The following is a 20,764-nucleotide window of genomic DNA, read 5'->3' as shown; positions in this document are numbered from 1 at the left end:
GATGCAGGATGAAAAACAATTTCAAAATAACGAGTAAAGGTTTTACAACTTGAATTAATCTTTCACAATTACATCTTTTGTTTTAGAATTTCTTAACTGTATCCATTTTAAACACACTGGATCTCTACATTTGATGGAATATATAAATTAAGAATGACATTTCTGCAGTTGCAATTATACAGTAGGTACGGTCACAGTGTTAACACGCTCTTGCCAAAAAAAGAACATTTACATTCTTAGGAGGACCAATAATCATTAGATAAAGTGATTCTATTTTTATCTAACTTTTTATTTAACAGTTTATGGACTGCAGAGCTAAATCCTCATAGACAACATATAAATATATACTTGAGACACAATCATATCCCTAATATTATAAGCGGAGGGCAGAATTTGAGGCAACATATCAAATCAATCATGGTGCAATATAGTGGAGGTGGAGTTAATTAGAAAGGCTTTTGCATTATGGGAGAAGTTGAAAAGAGTTAGGCTGCAGCTGTAATGAAAGAAAATAGGACATGCGGAAGAGCAAAGATTAACCGATCCCTGGCGCTGGGAGAAAGCAAGAGCAGATACAGTTTTAGTAAGGCAGAGGCAGGGGGGAAATTAATCTGAAAGAAAAAGGGCAGCAAGTTGAAAGCTTCTTATTTAACAGGACACAGCTCAATCAACGGACTGAAGGTAGAGGTCATAGTAACTCATGTGTCTAATTAAAGATCTCTCTGACACTAGACAGGCATGTCCTTCTGATATAAATACTTTTTGAATTAAATTTGACTATTTCCATCGTTGTCAAGACATAAACAATGAAAAGGTGTAGGTGCAGTGATTTTTTTCCACCAAAATATCACTAACTAGTCAGTAAATTACACCTTCTTCTATTTTTCTATTTTATCTGTATTATACATTTGTAAACAAAAAAAAATCCCAACTTGGTTAAAACATTATACAGACTGAGTCAAGAACAGACAGAATATAAACAATGCAGGTATTAAAATATGAAATACAATACACAAACTTAGAACAGTGTCTGAACAGTACTGGGGTGTGTAATTCAAGTTGTACCTGATCTGACAAAGTACAGAATAAAATAACCATAAATAAAAATCGATTTAACGTAAATGATGGTCATATCAGTATAATAAAGTGAATCCAACAATCCCATCTTTTCAAAACTTGCAATCTAACAGAAGTAATCTTTTCCACTTTAAGGATATTATAATTTCTGGTTTTAACCACTTCCTAGTGAAGGCTTTTCTGCCAGCTGCACTCGGAATTCAAGATAAAAATCCAACCCTTGAAGTGATGCTACCTCCTCCTGTAGAATCCTTATATTAAACTGCTGCGGATTTGATATTTTCAATTCAAGTAACTCACTTCATCGTCATGACGGAATGAATGAATGCGTTAACTGTAGCCTTACCCGAGGAATTGGGCTCCCGAGGGCCCCACCTCGATGAGCCTGCTGGCCAGGCCTTCACCCTCAACCATCGGGGGCATGGTAGCCAAACGGTGCCTCTTCACCAGCCGACACGTCACCCGCGTGGGCGCGCTGCACTTCCTGGGCGGGATGATGATGCGCAGGCCATTGTGTCGGCAACCACGCATGGCTCCACCCCTGGCATCCACCATGAAGCTGACCAGGAAGCTGCGGTGGAGCAGGAAGTATTTCCACAAATTAAAAACAAATATTATAATGCCCATTAAGTGCTGAGAAAGTAGACACTAGAGCTAGTTGGTAGATTGCACTAGCAGCATGACAAAAGTAAAAAGTCCTGAGGTGGTTACTTATCCAAAATGATATACTGGTAATGTGAATGGATTTATATTAAGATTAATATATATTTTTATACATTTATATGTATAAAAATATATATTAATCTTCACACGAGGTTCATTTTTATTGGTTGTTCGTAACTTTTTTGTCAGGTGCTGTTCCTAAGGTCTAAGAATGTACTGTCATGCTCAACATTTCAGACAACGGGGATGGAACAGTCTGAAAACTGCTCATCTGCTGTTGCATAACAAATCCTATCTGCTATTGAAGACGGTGCCGCACAGTGGAACCCTCCATAAAAAGCAAATGGACGGACAATGAGTGTCTTTGGAACGACCCTGGCAACATCAGGTTTATTGGTTTTAATATCTCGGTGTCTGTTTTCTCAACACTGAATGTACAAGACAATCTGGATCACATTAATTCAATTTACAGCTTGAGGCTCTTTGACTTCACTCTCCATGCAAAGAGGCAAATACTGTATGCACATGGATCACACATCTGAGTGGAGGGCGGGTGTGGGTGTGATGGGGATTACTTTGCTGTATGGTACCAAATTGTGTCTTCGTTCAAATGGCCAATGACTTCAATCAAGCAAAACACAACAATGATTAAAACACAGAAGTGACATAAAACACACGTGTGACAAACTTGTTATTGACTTCAGCAACACAACCAGTACAACTGTTAAGAGACAAAGACTGTTGTCCTCCTCTGCTGTGCTTTCAGTGATTGTCTTCTGTACGGTGAGAAAATAAGACGATAAAATGAACTTCTCTGATTCAAGCCACTCTCCGTTTAATGAGGTGATTGTCTGTCTTTGGCACAATATTATGCTGAATCTCACTCAACGCCTGGTAGGTATGTTAGGGGAGGTGTACAATTCACAAGACACAGTGTGAAATTAAAGGTGCTATATGTAAGTTTTCTCTGCCGCTGTATGGGGTTTCTTTTCTGGTAACGTCACGGAAGTTATAAAACACCCTCCGAGGCCCAGACTGGACAGTAACTAGGGATCAGAAAGTAATAGAACAGACTGCCCGGGCCAGGACTAGCTGCCAACTTCAGCAGAGGCAAAGAAGAATACAAATATTAGCAAAGCAGGAGTCAACACTGGAAGTAGTTTGATGCAAAACGTGCAAAGTTTCTGCTGGATTGGTTTCAAACAGCAAACATTTGCTGTGTAGCTCGAGCAAAACTTACATATAACCCCTTCAACAAATGTGTCCCGCACTTTCACTGCCTTTTGACATCTCACGTGTTTCTATGAGCTGTGCCGTAAACGTTTCCGAGCAGTAATTATCACAATGAATGCTTGGTTCTTCTTAAAGGTTCAATGTGTAGTATTTAGGGGAATCTATTGGCAGAGGCATAATATAATCAGTGTTTAAACGTCTGAAACTAAGAATCCTTGTATTCTTGTTTTCTTAGAATGAGCCCTTTATACCTTCGTCTGGAGTTAAGAGTCGGCCATGTTGCACCGCCATGTTTCTACAGCGGCCCAGCATTGACAAACCACTGGGGTGTGTCCGAAATCACTCGCCATTCTGTAGTGGTGTCAAAATGTTGAGTGAAGTTTTTATACCCTATATAGGGCACTCATTGTTTCCCACAATGCATCATTGGACACCGGCCAAGCAATATGTACCATCATGCATTGCCCTCGTGGTGAGGAGAGGAGGGAAGGCAGTGGGAACCCAACCTGTCGTTTATATATAAATACAGCACAAAGTGCTGGAAACAAGTTTATTTCTGCATTTAAAGATTGTCATTATATATTTTACATTCAAGTATTGATACTAAATGTTTTTTCCGTATCCTGATGAGCTCATATATAGTCCTCTATATAGTTATCACTATATAATGAAGCAGGGAATAGTGAATGAGTGGTGATTTCGGACACGGCATGGTTATAGATAGGGGGCATTCAGGGTATTCAGTACTTTTCAAGTTCACCAATAGATTTCGCTAATTCCTACAGGTGGACCTTTAACTTGCCATATCACATAAAATGAAATACGTGTGGCTGGCTGAACCCAATCGAAAGATAAACGAGGCAGTATCGGTTAAGGACAGTGACACACATAAACACCTCTCCACCAGGAGAGCACACTGTGAGGGGAGGAAGAGAATAATGAAGATGAGGAGGAGGACAATGATGTAACCAATGTGCAGAAGGGTCACCTGCTGTGGTCTCCATGATCATGGCACGGAGAGGAACGGCTAAAAACAACGATCAGATCAGACAGAGAGGAAGAAAAAGTTAACCAGAAAGAAGAAGAAGAGAGAGAGAGAGAGAGAGAGAGAGAGGACCCGGGAGAGGAAAGACAGAGAAGACATGACACTGTCAGAATGAAAAAAGGAAATTTGAGCGATCACAATCTAAAAGGACAGAAAAAAAGATATTGAATCTTATACCAAAGAGGGGAAACATCTATTCAAATGTCTGAGTCTCTAAAAAAGTTTCCACTTTGGTTGAAATCTAGAAATTCCAAATTCTAGACTTTCATGTCATTTCATCACTGATGTTTACAGATGTATAAAACCAGAACATAATCAAAAGATGTTTGGAGATTGGAGATAAAATTACAAAAGTAAGTTTACTGCAGTCTTTCAGTATATTTCCAACAGCTGCCAAGTGAGAGAAGAGCTTCAGTTACATTTATAAAACACAACTGACATTTTAAATTGATTTCACCAATTAAGAAATTCTGTAATCAAATGTGATTAATCACTTGAAACATACAATCAGCGACTGTTCTCAGGACTGTGATGAAAATACATTCATTGTTCATTCATCATTATGGATGTTTCAGGATACACATTGGCATCACTTGACACGTTTCATCCACTGGCCACATATTTTGTATTATTTGGTTTCTCCAGTCTGTACCTACCCAGAATGAATGGGGCTGGAGGATAAAGCCACGTTGTCCAGGTTCTCTGTCCCCCAGCTCAGTCTGTATGAATCCCTGTCATTCTCCCTGGCAAGTGATGAAACCTGGAAAAGAAATATTGGAAATATTCTGGGAATATTAACCGAGAACAACAACCTTGTAGTTCGACCTCATAAGATGAAAATTCTTAGTCAATCAGGAGAAGCCCAAAGTTAAAGGCAAGTGAAGAAAGCACTCTATTACAAATCAGATTAGTTCTGCTCACTGGTTTTGAAACCCAGTGTAAAACCCATTAAAACTCTGTGGTCTTTCACAACTAATTCCTAATCAAGTAATGTCAAGTATAACAAATCAGATAATTTACTTTATTAAGTGTATTAATACCCCAATATATCAAAATACACCATGAAAGGAAAAACCGAATTATTACTAATATAAAAGTACAGAATTGTTAACACAAAAATAAAAAGTATCAAAGTAGCAGTATATTCTTATACATGTAAGCAGTAATGTTGTTGAGCTGGAGATTTGTTTAACCGCTTTATATAATGATAGGTAGGTTTATCTAAAACTGAATATTCTCTTTTATGAACTAGAACAAATGTTTTGTAGTTAAAGGCACAACATTTCCCTCTGAACTATAATAGAGTAAGACAAAAGTGTAAAGATTTAAGTACAGTACTTGAAATATACTATACTATAAAATATATACAAACAGCATTATGTCAGAGACGTGATACTGATGATCATGTACCTGGTGGCTGGTGAGCATCTCCTCCATCATGCCTTCATGTTTAGGGGAGTAGTAGCTTTGGTGGGTGGGGGTGAAGGACCTGTCTGAACTGCAGCAGAGAAGAAGAAGAAGAAAGCAGTGAAGCCCCTGACGCTCTGTGGTCGTGACATCAACAGAGATCACAGCAGGGCAGGAAAGTAATGTGGCCTCTATTGCACCTCTGTCTGTCTGAGGAGAGGGATCCCTCACATGTGGCTCTATGTTTTCTTCGGTAGTTTTTCCTTTCTCTTGTTGAGGGGGATGTCACACCTTGTTAAGCCCCATGAGACAAACTGTGATTTGTGAATATGGCCTATGCAAATAAAATTTGATGGATTGATTCATTAGCTTCACACTAGACTCTGAAACTCATTTACAGTTTCAGAAATAATGATACATGTCCATAGGGAAAAAAAAAAAAATCAGACAAACAAGTTACTTTCCGACCCTGGTTCTCATAACATGAATGGAAAAATAAAGTGAGTAAATGAGAGGATTCATTACAAATGAATTGCTTTAGGGTACTGTTCAAGAAATCTGAATGCTAAAACAACAGCTAGGTTGTGCATTTGTGTTGTATTAACACAAGCAGGCTAGGGGAGACATTTAAATATTAAGATTTACAAGCAAATATGATAAACAAGGAAGAAACAAGTAACTAGAAATCACTCTGAGGTCAAGACCCAGCCCCAGAAAGATGGTTAAACTGGTTATTACCATAGTGCTGAAGATTTTTAGAGGCCAGATATTTGGCCAGCGTCAGCACATACCTTTTTATTCGACTATGGAGGCATGACAGGGGACACCAACGATGAAGTATGAGCAGGAGAGGTTGCATAACACACACACCAACACACACATACAAATACAGACAGTTAGTTGTTAAGTTTACAGGAAACTTTTTGTCAGTGCACTACAATACACACATGCATGATAGAGTTAGAACCAGCATCCACAGTAAAACGCTGTATCAGTAATTAGACAGGAACAGAGTCAAATTTTAAGTTTGAGGAAAATCAAACTTGATTATTACGCTTATTTGAATTAGTTAAAGGTGCCTGGTGTTATAACGTACCTGTCAGTGCGTCCTCCCTCCAGGCTGAAGCGGAGGTAGTTCATTCCATCCAGGTACTGCCCGGGGAGGGAGTCGTCTCCAAGCTCCCTGAGGTCCTCGGCCCTCAGATACTCCCCTCCATCGCCTGTCATTGTGTCGTCACCTTGGGAGAGCGGGCAAAGGGACAGAGGGGGACAAGCTCATTACGGGAACATACGGCTATTATCATACAGAAACCACTTCAGCTTAGAAAGAGTCGAGAGAAAATAGGATATTAACGATAACTAAAAGACTGGAAGCTTGTCAGAACTGCAACTTATTAGTGTTCTTTCTTAAACTTACCATCTGAAAAACTAACCTTAACTCAATGTCAACTTACTTTACTTTAATTGCACGCACTGCAGCACATGGAGTCTTATAAGTTGAGCGAACATTTGTTCAATTCAGTTTCTCCGTTTCCTCACGCTAATCATACTCCAATGGGGGATGAAGACTGTGAAATACAATTGAAAACCACTCCCCAAAAAGCAAGTAAACCTTGAGTTAAGATTATTTTGCAGTACTAACTCAGAACAGTATGAACTTTGTTTTTTAATGTCATTTAACATCACTGCTGAGCAAACCTTTGTGGCTATGTATCATTTAACTTAACTTAACCTACTATGATTTACTGTCATCCTAAGTTTTCAATGTAGTCTGTGCATACTAACAGGAAACTGCATTCATTTCCTTGTTTCCCTTCTGTAGTCTCACAACAAACAGATGCATGTTAGGGAAACATGCTCTATGGCCTTGCATCATAGTGATACTGTGAAAGCTATAGTAGTGAAAGCTCTATTGCTGTTCCAATACTGTACAGCAGGGGTCAGCATCACTATTGGCTGCTGGCTAACCTGGGCCAAAACACTCAAGTTTCATCACCATGTGTTCTACGGCAAATGAACACCTCCGCTATCAGACCCATGGGCATTACAAACTTTTTGGTATTTATGGTGTGTTGTAAAGTTTAAAATGATATACTTCTATATTCAAATTAAAGAAATCTACAATATATTTCAATGTGATTATCTTACCACCAGCAATTTATTTACTTTTCACCATTTTTACAATTTCAATCAAATCCAAAACACAATGAGGTGAATATTCAAGCATACTTTAAGTTCTTGATTCATTCATGTCTGAAAATCCCACGAATTTCTTATAATAATGTGTAACTACCTGAAGCAATGTAGTAAAAATGATAGGATAATGACTTGATGAAACTTGATTTCATTAATGTTGATGGTGGCGTGGCGACAAAGGCCTGAGAGGGTCGTGTGCGAGGTGAAAGCCATGTGATACTAATGCAGGGGTTGGCTTTGGCCGAGGTCTGGCAGGAAGCATCACGCTACGCCAGAAGAGCACGACAAACATACTGTAGTTAGACAGAGACGTTCTGATGCCAATAATATACAGGCTACCTGAGTAGGACGTGTGTAAGAAGGAGGTTAAGACAAAAAAAAATGTATCAGGGTGTTTTTCAGCAGAACACAGCAAGCAGAAAATCTGACATTTCACCCTGGCTGAGCTTCCCAGCTGTTCTCCCTCCTTAAAGTAGGTCACTGTTGTATTTGAAATGCAAGAAAATCACAATCTGCCATTTGAATACTCCAATTACAAATTCCCCAGATTTGTTCCCATAAAAATCAGCGGGCTATGGCATTAAATAAATTTCAGAACCTATGCTGAGTCGAGACAGGGATTTTATTAGTATTTCCTCCCTGGTGTATTCTTGTGGGGTTAGAAATAAACTTTGAAGTGACACTGTGGGTAAAGTCTGTGCCAGTTGTTTGTGCCAGTTTTGCTCCGGCTAACCCGTTTTCTCTCTTGATTTATTTTTAAAAGTGTAGATAGAAAGTGTAGTTTTCTAGACTAGAAGAGTAGAGGAGTTTTTTTTTTTACGTCTCACTGGCTCGGGATGTCTCCACTTCTCATCTCGCTCCCGGTGGAAACAGCAAATACTAACATTCTCCTGAATGTTTGAAATATATACCAGCATACTATAACTTAAAGTCAAAATTCAGTGGCACCATCCAAATATCATGGAATATGAGCAGTTAGTATTGTTGCATTTAAGCAAATAGCAGTTACCACAGGCTCATTCTTCATGCACAACACACGACACCCAGTCCTCAGTAAAATCACCACAGCAAGTCTGCACACAAAGCACCGTGCTGAATACCTCCAATATCCATGAGGTCGTCTGACATATCATCATCATCAATGGATTTCAAAGCTGAGGGTGGACAGCACAGTCACTCACCACCTCCTGAAATCTCAACCTTGCAGAGCTCTCTTTTTGCTCTGCTCTCGTCTCTACCTGCTGCAAACTCTCCATGTTCACTCAACGTGTATGTCTCCCACCGGGCAAGCGGTGTCAAGTGTTAGCGACGTGACTCACCCTCCTCATCCGAGACATCCAGCACTTCAGTCATGGTCTCTGGCACGTTCAGCTTGTGTTTCTCTGTCACCGTCTGGCAGAATGGCAGGAAACAGGTTCCATTAACCACAGTTCTTAGCATGTACAAACCAGTTTATTACAATATAAAGGTTTACAGTTTACAAGTATATACTGAGTAGTGTTCAGTGATTGATCCGTCCATTGATGGAGCATCGCTAAATGAGGACGGGGAGATAAAATCTGACTCTACGTACCGTGGTGGTGGTGATGATCTCCTCTGTGACGACCCTCAGCGTGTCCACTACAGAGATGTAGCCCAGCCTCCGAGCAATACCCAGAGCAGTGTTACCATTCTTGACAAAACAAAACAAGAACAAATGAGATGTGTGCACCTATAGTAACTGAGTGTGTGTGTGTGTGTTTGTAGGATTGGAGTGTTTACGTACCACAGTTATAGCGTTGGGCTTGGCGCCGTGTTGCAGCAGAACGTTAATGATGTGTGTGTTGCCTTGCTGGGCAGCCTGGTGAAGGGGAGTGTATCCATTCTGGGAGGGAACAAAAAGAACAATGTCAAATTGGAGAAAAATAAAGACATTAAAAAGACATTACGTCCATTATTTATGCACGGCTGAAGTTATGTCCCTAACATCTGCTTGTGGCCGCTAACACCTGCTAACATCTACTGGTAGAAGAAATTATTTGCAAGGATATGTATTTCCCACTATAAGTAAATGAGATAATGCTATATTTTGTGTCATATTAGTTGAACAACCCTTTAATAAAATAGGTGAATATGCACAATTACAACAATAAAAGCACAATGCATGTGCTAGTTGTAGGATCAGACCAATACACAGAGCCTGTTTATGTAAATCCTGGTATTTCCACTGACATCTGCCCTTCTAGATTTTTTAAGATTTACATTTAATATAATTTTTGAAGACCCACATTGTTTGTGATACTTCTAGAAAGTCAGTATTAAGTTATGAATGGTAAACCGCCACATATGAAGCTGCTATGGCAACTGCAAGCATCCGACTCTGGCTTCAGTACCTTGGTCTTGGCGTTGACACCGGCTCCATTCTGTAGCAGGAAGTTGACCATCTTGACGTTACCATAGTGACATGCTACAATTAGTGGAGTGTATCCCAACTGCAAAACAACAGCAAATCTGATTAAAGTAACCGACCACCAAAAAATACAACACAGTTTTTGAATCCAGTGAGGACTTGAAATAATAAGGTCTTGTAACCAGAGGGTGCAAAGCAACGTGCAGAAAACGAATAACAGTATGATTGTTCATACTTTGGTCTGCTGGTCGAGGTTGGCGCCGTTTTTGGCGAGGATCTCTGCAACAGTCACTTTGTCTTCCTGGGCTGCCAGATGGAGGGCAGTCAGGCCGCTCTGCATGAGGAACACACACACAACAGTTTGTTCACAATCCAACATATTCTGTCCATCCTTTCTTGTCCAATAATAAAAAAACATAATGCAGTATTTTTAAGAGAAAGGGTGAGGTTCAGAATTTGTTGAAGCTGTGAGTATATTAAATGTACAGTAAGATACTTTGTCATACTAGCAGTATAAATAATATTAATGCCGTCATTGAGTCGTTATGGACATAATACTCAAAACCAACCCAGGTTACTACAATACCTTGGTGGGAACGTTGACCTGGGCCCCCTTGCTCATGAGCAAGGCAGCCATGTCGGCGTGGCCCTCCTGGGAGGCCAGATGGAGCGGGGTGACGCCCTGCTTGGTCAGGATGCTGGTCTCGGCTCCATACTGCAGCAGAACTGTAGCGATTTCCATCTGGTTCTTCTTGGCGGCGATGTGGAGAGGAGTGTAGCCGTTCTGGTTCAGGACGACAACAAAGAGAAACCGGTGTCACAGCTAAAAGTTTAACAGGACTGTTGTTTAGGATCTGTCACGACCAGCCTTGGTTTCACTCCAGGTTCTCCAATGACTTTATTAAAATAAACTAATCTTATAATCTCCAAATGTGGCTTTATTTTCACTGTGAGAAAATCCTGTGTGTAGACCTCCACCATAGTGTGAAAGCCATTGAAGCACATCAGTGAGCCGCACCGTTAGACTGGGTGAAAAGTTCCTTCATTCGGTTTTTTGATTTAGTTTCATCCATTTCCACTCGAGCACAAAAGATGGATTACAGTTGCAAAAAGTTCAACATTGTACAGTAAAAACTATAAAAATGAACACATTGCTTTTTATGGAGCTTTCAACTGCATGTCATGGTTTAACTCTGCAATCTCAGCTGTCATCACTTGAGCTAAATAAAGTTTTAGCAGAGTTTCTACTTGCAATTCAGTAAATTATTATTTTCATGTACTGGAAATACAATTCAGAGTTTACAAAAAAGGATCCAATATTTAAACTGTCCTATCAGATCAAGCCAAATAATAAAAATAACAACAGATTTGTATTTGAAGCCCTTGTTTATAAAAAGAAGAGCAGGAGGAGTCAGATTAAATTCTCAGTTGTCCAGATGGAATTGAATAATGGAAATAAAACAGAGGGGATTTTACACGAAGGAAAACACAAGTCACAATATCTCATCAGGATGTATTTCAATATTTCATATCCAAAGTATTTGTTAGTGTGGATATCAAACTTAACAAAATCTGTTTGTTTACAGTATGAAAAGTCTCTTGATGATATACTGAACATCTCTTTGTATGATTTCTGTGCAGATTCAGAGATGTCCTCTGTGGACACGCTGATCATGGACAGAGGGACTTCCACTGATTCCAGTCAAGTTTGTATTGATGTCTATGTGTTTCGGTTTGACTGCGCTGTGTGACTGAGTTGTAAATATGAAAAAAGGCTGCGGGAGTGTAAAGCTCACACTAGAAGGAAAATGTATTTTGATCCTCTGTATATATTGTCTACTGCTTGCAAGAGAAAAAACTGTTTCAAACTGAGTAAAAGATGTGTAAGGATGGGACAGTTTGTACTTTTCACTCCAGGCACTAGCTCTCAGATCTCAGCACTGTTTACAATGGGCTCTCACCTTGGCCATTGTGAGGGGGGACGCTCCTTTGTCCAAAAGCAGGAGTGCAACCTTTTGGTTATCGTAATGTGCGGCCACATGGAGCGGGGTGAGGCCGTTCTGTGAGGGATGGACGGTGAGCACACATGAATCGAACAGAAATAAGAAGCCATTAATACTATACACACAAACAAAGAGTTTATAGTATGAGTTCAAGGGGGATAAGACTGCAGGTTGGGATGAATTAGAGTTATGTCAAACAAAGAAAGCTGGAAGGATCACTTGGTGGGTTCTTAATATGACGAGGCTTCTGTTAACTGTTTTTTCTGGGAAAGTAATCGTAGTTAATCCAAAACAAAAGAAAGGCTCATTTAAGTCAAACCAGGCTTACCGGTACTCTTGTAGCCAACTTAACCTCAATACAGAAAAACAGTAACACACCACTTAAATGAAAAGGTTCTTTACATTTACAGTACTAACACATTTGGTAGTCTTATCATGCTGCACAGTGCATCTCATAGATTCCACAGTAAAAAACTATATAAATGAATGGGAATGGTTGTTCATTTAATAGAGATAAGCGCATACCTTTCCAGCAGAATCAGGTGGAGCGTGACGCTGGAGCAGAAGTTTGGTCACGTCCAGGCTTCCGTACTTGGAGGCCACATGCAGGGGGGTGAAACCTTTCTGTGGAGGGAAACGACCAGAGACGGGAGATTAAGACAGTGAATGGATGATATCTAAATCAAATATTTAGTCAGTTCAGCTTCAGGAGATACTTTAGATGTTTAAGAAGGCAGCCAAAAACTATTTTCTGTGGACGGATATAGAAGAGGGAATGAGGATGAAGTCACGTTTGTTTTTGTGTTGAAGCAGGTTTTTAAAAGACTTGGCCAGTTATCACATTCTGGCCTCATACACTGTATTTGTGAATCAGTAATGCTGATGAAGCTGCAATTATCACCTTCCAAAAGTCCTAATTCAACAGAAGAATCCCTTTAAAATGTAATTTTCCCTTGAGGCTTAAATGAACCAAAAGTCATCAGACAGGAATCTCAGGGGTCTCTGGGGAGCGTCTGTTTTGTCAGCGGCAAAAGAACAATTCAGAGCACCGAACATTCTGACAAGCTGATGCAATCCCAGGTAACAAACCGAAAAATACGACATGTGGTTATTTAATTCTTCATTTCACAATAACGCCAGCAGAGGGGGCACTTTGCCTGTCTTAGATCACTGAACCAGTATAAATCAGACAGAAACCACATGACCAGTTTATGGCCCAGCCCTGCCCATGGAGGCAGCAGTCCTTTGTTTGCCATGCTGGATTATATCTGATGTAATGGGTGTTTGGACAAAACAGGAAAAAAGATGGAGGGGTTGAGTGGAGTGGAGGGGAGGAAGGGGGGTTCTGATGGATAGATTAAAAAAAAAAAACAGCTAATGAACGTGTTTGTGTGGACAGAGAGTGCTACTCTTGCGTGACAACAACTTTCCCTGATTTGGTTTCTGTAGCAACAGCCACACCCTTCGTCCCCGGAGAGCAACCGAAGAGAGAGAGACATCAAGCGGAGGAGAGAACAGAAGCATTGGACCCTGACGTACACTGCATCACGCAGGGCTTCGTCTCCCCATTCACACTGTGTGAATACATTAAAGGACGGATGCTAAGGGCTGTGCTGGTAAACACCTCCACAGTGGTGACGATAAATCAGCTGATTGCGCTCGTGCACAACTCAAGAGGAGGGCAGCAGCTTCAGCAGCTCATCAGTCATTTCTGAAAACTGGGTCAAACAGACAGAGACCTGCAGTTACAGTCAAACTGTTACCTCTTTAGCTCTGGCTTCAAGAGTGGTCCCCATAGCTCAATGACAAACACCCAAAATACACTGGTTTTCATCATTTTCAGTTTACTCACTCACTCCTGTGTAGTGGACATTGAAATAAGTGTATCACAAAATTGTATTTTGGGACACGCGCACTCTATTCTTGCTTAGGTTTGAAGAGGACTTATTTATCTGAATGTTCTCTACTTTAATTTTGATGATTTCTCTCGCCTTTTAAGAAAAAAATTAATTCTGTTTTCTCCATTTGGTGAAAAACACACAGAGGAGAACATCAGCTCAAATTCTCAGGACTAACTGCCTCTTACAGTAACACTGTAGTTCAGTGATTGTTATCTTATGTCCTTAAAGGTGGCTTCAGGCTGTTTCACACCTGAAAGTCCGGAACATGTTCCGAACTAAGGTCGATGTGTTCTTGTCTTGTTTACATTTGATCCTGCGAGTTTGGATTTCACGTTGTAGTTTAGGGAGCGCATTAAAAAAATGCCATCACCAATGTGGGCTGAGTTTACCAATACTTAAAATGTATTTGTTTGTGGGTGGGCATCAGACATTGGCGTGTTTTCAGTTCGGCAAACTTTTTTTGAATAAAGCGTGTAGGACAAAGTTGGTCTTTCCGTTTGAATAGAGAAAATTAACTTAGTTAATTTGACATTGTAATCATTACAGTATTACTACCAGCAAAGCAATCCTGTGAGCCGCTTCCTTTTATTGTTCTTCTTCTATTGATTGATGATGTCTCAGCTTCCAGTGATTGGTCCAAATGTACAAACTAGTAGTTTTCACACTGCAACAAACCATGTTTCGTTTGATTGGGACCCGGACAGACTCTTTTTGTTTGACGAAATATTGGTCTGCACAGATCCGTGCCCCTTTCATACCTGTTATTTTGGTTCAGACTAAAAGTCAGAAGGTCCGGAGCAAACCAGGTGTGAAAGCCCCCTTGGATGCTTTATTGTATTAAATGTAATTGTATGACTATCCTCGAACTGTAGGTAGAATATTCTGGCCACAAAACCCTGTCCTTGTTTGAAGGTGCCACTTGTGTTGAATAGCAGGAGGTGGGGCTGATTTCTTGCCAAGAGCTTAAGACATCATTGCATTTACAAAACAGGGGGTTAAAATATGTCCTCTGAGCAGAGCTGATTCCTCAGGGCTGCACGGATGCTATAACGATGCACTACTATAAAGTGACTGGCTGGTTAGCCTGCTAACTGATAGAAGCAGAACGTTGAGATAAAATACATGGCTCCTCCACCCACCTTAGTGGCCAGTGAATGAGAAGCACCAGCCTCTAGCAGCACAGAGGCCGTCTCCACCTGCCCCTCCCTGGCGGAGATGTGGAGGGGGGTGTAGCCGTTGGTTGTGGCAGCATCAGGATGGGCCATGTGCTGGAGCAGCAGCTGGACTATCTCAGTTTTTCCCAGACGGGATGCAATATGGAGGGGAGTCTGGTCCTCCTACACAAGATAAAGTGAAGAGACAATGAAGCTTTATATTAAAATAAAAGTATCCTGCATTGTAGAAAAACTAAGGTAAATCAAGGATTCCTAGTGTGTGCATCAGTATATTGTCTTACCCGAGCTCTGGCGTCCACCATCGCTCCGTTCCTCAGCAAACATCGAACCACCTCCACCTGACCTGCCCTGGCTGCCATGTGCAACGCTGTTTCTCCACGCTGTACACACAATCGACATCATCACTGTATCGGCCAGAAGCAGTTCTACGCATCTTGCGTATGAAACCTGAAATCTTGTCACTTCTGTACACTCGGAGTCAGTTGTGTCTCATTACTCACAATGTTGCTGACGTCCGGTGAAGCTCCGTTCTGCAGCAGCAGCAGAACGATGTTCAGGTGACCCATGAAGGCCGCGACGTGGATGGGAGTCAAACCGGACTGCACACAGGAGGGACGGGAGAAGAGAGAGCACAGGAAAAGAAATGACAGTTATTTCCAACTCTCATGATGTCATTAAATGTATTCATAATATGCAAAACAGTACATGATGATCTCAGGTAATTTCTCATTAAAATCATATGCATTGATATACATCTCTATTAATATTAGTATAATCAACACTCCTACATCAAAACAACTTTTACTGAACCTACTTAGACAAAAGCACAAACGTCTGCCGGGTTTTACCTCAGGTTTTTACACTGTAAACATACTGTGACCGGTGCATGAACAGGCCAAACATCTACTAAACCAGATGTGTAAAACCATCTGTGATTTTAAAAGTGACACAATGTACAAATCATTTTATAAACCTTCTTTCTAACAAGTAATTCATATGAATTTACCAAGATCTGGCCAATGTTGTTTAAACACACAACACAAGTAATAATTGTTAGTTTACTACAAAGTATGAGAATCAGAGATGACCCTCCTATAGTTAGGTGACTTCTGATCTTCACCTAGATTACTCTGTCGTAACGCAAATCCAAAAGATGACTAAACATTTCTGCTGATTTAGTTTCATTCATGTGTGTGAAGTACCTCTGTGATGGCCTGGATAGAGGCTCCATACTTGACCAGCAGCTCCATCACCTTTACGCGGTTTTTCTTACAGGCTATGTGCAGCGGAGTGAAGCCATTCTGTGCAGGGAACATGGCACACACATACACACATAAATGCACTGACAATTAATTCTAAATTAAGAATTAAAATTTCTTTTGTGTTGTATTTCGCCCAATTCCCACGAGGAAGTGATTGCATGGGAATCTCTTTATCGTACCAGAGCCCTGGCGTTGGGGTTGGCCCTCTTGTCCAGCAGCAGTTTGGTGACTCTGTAATGACCACAGTGTGCCGCCACATGGAGCGCCGTCAGGTAGTCCAATGTGACATCATCAACAGGCGCCTTGTGCTGCAGAAGATGTTTGACGCATTCGACGTGATCGCCTTGCGCTGCCATGTGGAGAGGAGACAGTCCGTTCTAAAAGTGACAGAGAGGTCATTTAGTGTGACGGAGATAACGGGTAGGAAGATTGTCTTGTGGGCTGTGGGTGTGTACAACACCACGATAGAACCCTCCCAGGGTTTAATGTTTGACTGGGCCTATTAAAACTGCACAATCCATGCTTTAATATGATCATCAAACACCTAGTTAGCAACTAGCTGGTGAAGAACACTGCTGGTGGAGACCAAAACAGAGCTAAAATGAAAGATCAGTGTTATGAGACTTCAATTGAATACTGATGTGGATCTGTATCTGATGAATGTGTCAACGGGCAACTCTTTGTCAACCCATTAAATAATATGTTAACATGTCTCAAATGTTGGAAATAGATCAATGCAGCCTCAAAGTCTTCTACTAGTCTTCTGTTAACATGGAGCATGTTACACTTTCTTCCCCAGAATTAGATGAGAACATTGACGTAACCCAGAGATACACTGGGTATCGAGTACACAGTAGATTAGCACTTAAACAGGACGAGGGGTAACTAAGGGGAGATATACTGTATATGCTGACTCAAACAATATATCCAATGTTAACCTGATATTAGTTCAATGTATAGTTACAAGGTAAACTGATTTTAAAAATGCATGATTTCATATTTACCTCAATTTCTACTGTCTACGGCGGCACCTTGTATGTCTCATATAATGTTGATATGATAATATCAAATTACCAACAAATGTATTTCCCAAAAGTAGAACGGAATCCTTTAACAGGTGATAGGACTTGTAACACACCTTTGTCCTGGCCAATAAGGGAGCTCCTCTCTCCAGCAGCACCTCCACAGCTGTATCATGTCCACTCCGAGCCGCACAGTGGAGGGGAGTGAGACCATCCTGCAGAACACATACACACACGAGTCCGTAAATAGCACTCTTCTACATTTTAACCAACTAATCACATCCATCCATCCACACACATTAATAATATTTCTATCACTCAACATATATTAGCAACAATCAGTTCAGTGTCTTGTCGAACAACCGACTTTCAGATCCCGGCATGACCATCTCCACCTCCTGAGCCACAGCCGCCCCACGAGGGCAGCCGTGTTAGATAAACTGAGCTCAGTGGCTTAACTTCAACCTCCAGCGCTCAACAGGTGCTGTAACATATGCATATATTCACATGCAGATGCAGCCAGAGACTAATCCAGGCCGGACCTTGTTTACATGGATCCGAATCAAATATGGCTAATAACATGTCCTTTTAGCTGCGGTGCACTAACATTACACCGGGCAGATGTCAGGAAATCCAGTGCGTTACGACTGAATTTAATCCACTGAGCCATTGAAGTCAGGCTGAACTGCAAAAAGCAGTTAGCTCATCTGTTGAAGGTGATAGCAATGAGCTGGCCATCGTGTTCCTCCAGGAATAAGTGTGGAGAATTGGGCCCTGACCAGGTGAGGTGGAGGGAGGATAATGTGTTTAAATATGATTTCATTTCAAATGTTCAGTCCAGAGTTCAGACCCCAGATACTTCGGCTTTGTCTTAACTCTGTTCTTCTCTGTACTTACCCTTGTTTTAGCATCAATCTGAGACCCACGGTCCAATAACAGACGAACCATGTTAGTGTTGCCACGCTTGGAGGCCACATGCAGTGGAGTAATCCCATTCTGCAGACAGGACAGAAATACATGCATGACACATTATTCATTTAAATGTTACAGACAATTTAATTTAATTTAATCAATTTAATAATATACAAAATCCATAAAAATGAAATGTCATGATTAGAAACATCCTGACTTGATTTAGGGTTATGTTATGGTTATGTCTATGTGTGTGTGTGTGTGTGTGTGTGTGTGTCCTACCCTCGCAGTGAAGTCCACTGCTGCCCCTCGGTTCAGCAGGAGCGTGGCCACATTGACGTTCCCATAGTGGGCGGCGATATGCAGGGGGGTGAATCCACTCTGAAAGACAGACAGGGAAGAGACAGACACACAAAGAAGAAAAAAGGTCAGCGATTTACTTCATGCCCTTGAATTCTGACCTTTGCCTCTTGACCGAGTCTTCCCAGCATGCAGCAGTCGCACCAAGCATCACAGGTGAACAAAAGAAACAGAAAACAAGAAAACTTTAAAAGAAACAGGGATAAAGTAAAGTAAAAGTCTGAAATTATATATTCAAGTCATTGTTTACAAAACCCGAACACACAACCCCAAAAACACACTCACTCAGACACGTCCATTCCATGCAGGTTTTCCCCCAACAAAAAAAAAACCGAAAGGTAACTTCTCTTTGGCTTCAAAAACCAATTTGAAATTAAAAAGACAAAAACAGAAGCAGAACAAAGACACACAGTCCACAGAGACCATCACTGAGATTGACATGGAGATGGACGAACACTATAATCTACCCAAAATCAAATTATAGTGAAATCATATTGAGTGGGGAACATTTCCCACCACCAAAGTGCACTATGCTAACCGTATACGTGTTAGAGTAAGCGATGAGAAGTACATGAAAGAAGTTAGAGATTAGAGCAGGTTGGAGTAGATGTGAAATTCTTGCCTTACCTTGCCATTCTGTAAGTGTGGTCCGATTTAATGTGAAAAAGTTGTTTACAAAAGTGTGAAGAATACAGTGGCTAACGTGATGGTTTAAAACTTTACACAGTCCAAAGCTTAGAATGGTGCAAATTAAAGTAGTGTGGATGCAACATGCTGTTCAATGCCAGGTCTTTGGCTAAGCAGGTAATATTTCAAAAGCAATATGAGCTTCCCATGCCTTAACTGATTAGCATTGATGGTAGTATTAAAAAGTGACATGTCAGTAAGTTAAAGACCCCTCATAGCAACGCATGCATCTGAAATACTCGAATAAGAAGCTGGTTAGTGTGGAAAGCCAGGGATGCAAAATTAAACTAAAACCATTTGATTAATTCAAATCTCCCATTACTGATTTGAAAAGAAAAGAAAACGTCAATTTTACATTGAATTTTATATCATTCTGCTTTTGCGAACGATGAAAATTGTGTGACAACAAACTTTTCATTTCAGAAGTAATAATGCATTTTCACACAGATATAAATTAAACTCAAACATTTCATTTTAAACTTTCAATGGGATTAAATGTTTTCAGTTTCCTCTTGGCATTACTGGGCTTCCACCAATGACCAACAGCATTTTGTAATATCAACGCTCATTTAAACAATGTTTAGTTCATAGTGCATCTCGAGAAATCATGCAGCACAACATGAACAGACAGAAGTACAAGACACACTGATAGACGATACACATTCACAGCTGTCCCAGAAATGCATCGGCACAGTATTCATCAAATCAACACATTACAGGAAAAAAATATATTATTGAAAATAAATCTTAATAATTATGTAGATATTTCTAAATGTAATGAGGCTGAAACATGACAAAAGGGGGGCTCTTTGAGCTTTTCATGTAAACCGAAAAAAAGGAATGAAATATGCAGACAAATATATATGCAGACAAATAGTATGAATAGTAAAATACAAAGCCAGAAACTAAAGCAGACTGTGTGCAGTGCTTTAGTGCAGGCAATAGCTTGGCCATTCCTATCAGCCGTGCATGGTGGCCTCTTATTCTACCAAACACAAACTGTGGGAAATGCAAAACGACGCCAAATTTATTGACACCATGCAGTGCTGCGGAAGTGACAGAAATAAACGGTGGAGGAAAAAGAAAAGTGGAATAACAAAGAGATGGTGCTGTACAGTGAATCTGTGGAGAATTAAAGGAGCAGGTGTATACCTCAGTAGTCCTATTGACCATCATCTGTAGCAGGAGGAATGAGGAAGGGAAACATCAGTTCAGTTAGGCTCGGATGACACTGAATTGTAGTCGGATGCACGGCGGTGACGTGGCTGGGGTGGGTCACGATCTCAAGTTCACACGGTTCAGTCTAAGGATCAGGTATTAGGTCTACAGCTAATAGTTGTTGTTTTTTTTACCATGAATTTATCTTTTATTTGATTTTTACAATTAATTATCTGGTCAAAAATGTTAAGGATTGGTGAAAACATATTAATTA

The 20,764-nt window shown here is 40.5% G+C and overlaps 1 protein-coding gene across 35 annotated transcripts in view; it reads right to left on the bottom strand.

Moving 5' to 3' along the window:
- ank2b (ankyrin 2b, neuronal) overlaps positions 1-20,764 on the bottom strand; it is a 151,581-nt gene that overhangs the window by 32,122 nt on the left and 98,695 nt on the right. For 25 of the 35 annotated variants that reach the window (XM_069518395.1, XM_069518394.1, XM_069518399.1 and 22 more), the window contains 23 exons: positions 20,485-20,508; positions 18,568-18,666; positions 18,271-18,369; positions 17,490-17,588; positions 16,531-16,728; positions 16,292-16,390; positions 15,590-15,688; positions 15,371-15,469; positions 15,054-15,251; positions 12,539-12,637; positions 11,972-12,070; positions 10,597-10,794; positions 10,246-10,344; positions 9,994-10,092; positions 9,387-9,485; positions 9,195-9,293; positions 8,941-9,013; positions 8,722-8,775; positions 6,522-6,663; positions 5,429-5,516; positions 4,675-4,778; positions 3,962-4,000; positions 1,424-1,648 (listed from right to left, as the gene is read on the bottom strand). In XM_069518395.1, the coding sequence (XP_069374496.1) occupies positions 1,424-1,648; positions 3,962-4,000; positions 4,675-4,778; positions 5,429-5,516; positions 6,522-6,663; positions 8,722-8,775; positions 8,941-9,013; positions 9,195-9,293; positions 9,387-9,485; positions 9,994-10,092; positions 10,246-10,344; positions 10,597-10,794; positions 11,972-12,070; positions 12,539-12,637; positions 15,054-15,251; positions 15,371-15,469; positions 15,590-15,688; positions 16,292-16,390; positions 16,531-16,728; positions 17,490-17,588; positions 18,271-18,369; positions 18,568-18,666; positions 20,485-20,508 (2,531 nt within the window). The remainder of the gene's footprint in view (positions 1-1,423; positions 1,649-3,961; positions 4,001-4,674; positions 4,779-5,428; positions 5,517-6,521; positions 6,664-8,721; positions 8,776-8,940; positions 9,014-9,194; positions 9,294-9,386; positions 9,486-9,993; positions 10,093-10,245; positions 10,345-10,596; positions 10,795-11,971; positions 12,071-12,538; positions 12,638-15,053; positions 15,252-15,370; positions 15,470-15,589; positions 15,689-16,291; positions 16,391-16,530; positions 16,729-17,489; positions 17,589-18,270; positions 18,370-18,567; positions 18,667-20,484; positions 20,509-20,764) is intronic. The other 10 variants (XM_069518396.1, XM_069518393.1, XM_069518402.1 and 7 more) reach the window with 5 other exon arrangements.

This window comes from Paralichthys olivaceus, chromosome 22 (assembly GCF_024713975.1).
Source record: "Paralichthys olivaceus isolate ysfri-2021 chromosome 22, ASM2471397v2, whole genome shotgun sequence".
Classification (NCBI taxonomy): domain Eukaryota; kingdom Metazoa; phylum Chordata; class Actinopteri; order Pleuronectiformes; family Paralichthyidae; genus Paralichthys; species Paralichthys olivaceus.
The sequence above is the reverse complement of the archived record's forward strand: the minus strand, read 5'-3'. Positions and strand labels throughout refer to the sequence as shown.